Source organism: Nanorana parkeri, unplaced genomic scaffold (assembly GCF_000935625.1).
Source record: "Nanorana parkeri isolate BGI_ZX_2015 unplaced genomic scaffold, ASM93562v1 scaffold2660, whole genome shotgun sequence".
Classification (NCBI taxonomy): domain Eukaryota; kingdom Metazoa; phylum Chordata; class Amphibia; order Anura; family Dicroglossidae; genus Nanorana; species Nanorana parkeri.
In genome coordinates this window covers 73,911-76,769 of record NW_017308928.1, presented here as the reverse complement: position 1 = coordinate 76,769, position 2,859 = coordinate 73,911, and the positions used below count along the sequence as shown (strand labels likewise).

The 2,859-nt window shown below is 53.2% G+C and overlaps 2 protein-coding genes across 2 annotated transcripts in view; both read right to left on the bottom strand.

The window, feature by feature from the left end:
* Window positions 1-2,746, bottom strand: part of RBCK1 (RANBP2-type and C3HC4-type zinc finger containing 1) — a 36,275-nt gene extending 33,529 nt beyond the window's left edge. Inside the window, exon 1 of the mRNA XM_018573986.1 lies at window positions 2,632-2,746. Within this exon, the coding sequence (XP_018429488.1) occupies window positions 2,632-2,746 (115 nt within the window). The remainder of the gene's footprint in view (window positions 1-2,631) is intronic.
* Window positions 2,747-2,754: 8 nt separating this feature from the next.
* Window positions 2,755-2,859, bottom strand: part of LOC108802099 (ranBP-type and C3HC4-type zinc finger-containing protein 1-like) — a 7,376-nt gene continuing 7,271 nt past the window's right edge. The window contains exon 3 of the mRNA XM_018573985.1: window positions 2,755-2,760. Within this exon, the coding sequence (XP_018429487.1) occupies window positions 2,755-2,760 (6 nt within the window). The remainder of the gene's footprint in view (window positions 2,761-2,859) is intronic.

The window sequence follows — 2,859 nt, the reverse complement described above, 5'->3', positions numbered from 1 at the left end:
CCCCCCCCCCCCCGAAATGTCATCGGTGATCGGATCGCCGATACTCTCCAAGTTCTGCGCTGATATAAACATCAACGTTTAGGCATCCCCTGCAGTGGGAACGTTATCTTTGTGTGATACTCCCTACGGCTCGTCTGATGAAGCCAATGCAGCTTCTCTCATTACACTCTAAGGAAGCCCAGACTTAGGAAAGTTGGTTTGTAATGGACTTCCTCTTTAAAAAGGAGAACTATGGGGTCAGTGTTTTTCCCCCATTGTTCTCCTGAGTGACAGTCACAGCTCTCTGTAGGGAGATGATCGAGAGGTGAGCGAGCGCCGGTATGTGTTCGCTCACTTCCCGATCTATACAGATGACATGTGACAGTTTCAGTGTCACACGTCGGCTCCAACTATGAGGATGAGCGCTTTTCATTCACCTCATAGTTCTCCTTTAAATCCCCCGCGTACACGCACACATGAGCCGGGTGCGCCTACCTATGAAAACAACAATGGCGCCGCACGTGTTGGCTAGTGTCGTGTACGCCGTCGTTTTCAGGCCCTAAATTTGCATTTTAACATGTGTGCGAAAACATCCCCCGGGAATGCCGGCAAGTCAAAGGTGGGCAACTGCGGCCCGCCGGCTGTGCTGCGACTACAAATCCTAACTTGCCTCTGCGAGTCATGCCTGTTAACGGTCAGTCTTGCGATGCCTCATGGGACTTGTAGTTCCACAACAGCTGGAGGGCCGCACTTGCTCACCCCTGATCTAAGTGATTTGATAAAGTCATAATACACGGTGATCCCGCCAATCCCCTCGGGAAACAACCACTTCCTGTTTGCAGCTGAGCACACCGGGCATGGAAGCGGATCCGTCCTGGCGTGGTCGGTTTGCGCCTCTCCTTCTGACGCGGGAGATAGAGGACGCCATGTCTGCAGTCCTAAGGTTAGATGACAGCTGCCACGTCCCCATCCAGCTCAACACGGTGAGTGACAGCAGCTTCTGGCAAGGTATGTCAGTCATTCCTGTATCTACAGCATGCGTGGGGTTTCCTTACAGGTCCTCTTATCGTATCGGTGGCCGGCCCTCTTTTGCATTCTCCGCCCACAGCCTGCAGGAGAGGAGCAGGACCGAGTGGTCACGTGACCATGGAAGCAACTACTTGTATTTTTTTGCTTTTTTAGGAAATTAACTATCGGAGAATGTGCTTCCTTTCCCCAACATCACTGAGATCCAATCAGGTGACTATAACGGGTGCAGACACTTCCATTCAGGAATCAGTCCGGAAAGGAGACAAACCGCTATCTCTTCAGAACAGAAAGAGATAGAACTCCGCTACAAAGTTTGGTATAGGGATGCACCGATACCGAGTACTCGCCCAAATGCTCCCAATATCGGAACTTCCGGTATCAGGAAGCCAGGCGGTGAGTCATTACAAGCCACCCGGCTTCCTGATTGGCCGGGAAGCTCGCTCTATGCTTCCTCGTGACTTGGTGATGAGGGAGCGTGGAGACGGCTTCCGTGCTAATTGGGAAGCCGTGTGGAGAGTCATCACACGTGCTTTCCACTCACCTCATAGTTCTAGCCGACCTGTGACAATGAGACTGTCACAGGTCGGCTCAGTAGATCGGGAGGTGAGCGAACACATACCGGCGTTCGCTCACCTCTCGATCCTGTCACGGCTCTCTGCCGTGACGGGAGGGGCTGGATTCCCCGTTCCGATCCTCCAACGCTGACTGGGGGAACGGACGGGGGAGGGGCGGGTACAGCTGGCTCTGCCTCTAGATAGGCCGAACCAGCTGTCACTCACGCAGCTGGGCGGATCCAGACAGAATTGTCGGGATCCGCTCCGGCTGCGTCGTCTCAGTATATAATGGAGCTACAGCCCACGGTATACTGAGCTTAGGGTGACGGGAGGACGCTAGTTTGTGTCCTCCCGTTACCCTAAGGAGAACTATGGGGAAAAGCCCTGACCCCATAGTTCTCCTTTAATGGGACTTCTGGTATCGGTGAGTAAAAAAAAGAAATAAAATATCGGTACTTGTACTCAATACTGAAAATCCGGTATCGGTGCGTCCCTACTCTAAAGTCAAATCTACACTGGGTACTAGTGACCAGTCCGGGTTTATCCCTCACAGGTTGACTGCAATAGACATATGAAGTGTCTCTCTGCAAATCAGAATTGTGGGTCGTCTTCTATTTCTGGTACACACAGAACATCCTGGGACATGGAAGATTTGCTGTTGCCCTGGGGGGAGGGGGGGAGAGTCGAGGGGTGCACAGTGTTTCTTACGGCCTGCTCTTAACAATTCCAGCTAAGGAGCGGTGGGCGAGGCCGGCACTCCTTCCCCTCTCAGGTTCTTCTTCTGCTTAGCTGATTGGTGACATTGTGCAGCTGGAAGTGACGCAGGGGACCCCTCGGTCTCTGGGATCTGCTGGTTGAAGATTAACTGCCCCCCACACACACACACACTTACTATTGCTCTTCTGGGAGGGGGGGTAGGGGCCCAATGGTCCCTCTAAGGACTCCCCACCTATAGCAGCCTCTCGCACTATAATTAGCGCTCCCGGAAGGATTCCCCATCACAGCAGCACACACACCATGACAGGAGCCCGGCACGGCGGCCAGACCGGAGCATTGCGTCTCCTCTTACCCTTAGTGCACAGGCTGCCCACCGGCGCAGTAGGATCAGTCTCTGGTAAGAGGGGTTCCCCAACATTCAGGGGGCTCCCGGGTTTAGTGGGTATCGGTGGCTTTGTTCCGGACATGTTGCCCTTCAGAGCTGTGAAACAGAAATATTCAGATACCGTAAATACAAATTTCTTTGCGAGTTATCAGTCGTCCCCATCAAACTTGGCCTCTCTGGAGAACTCACCTTCCC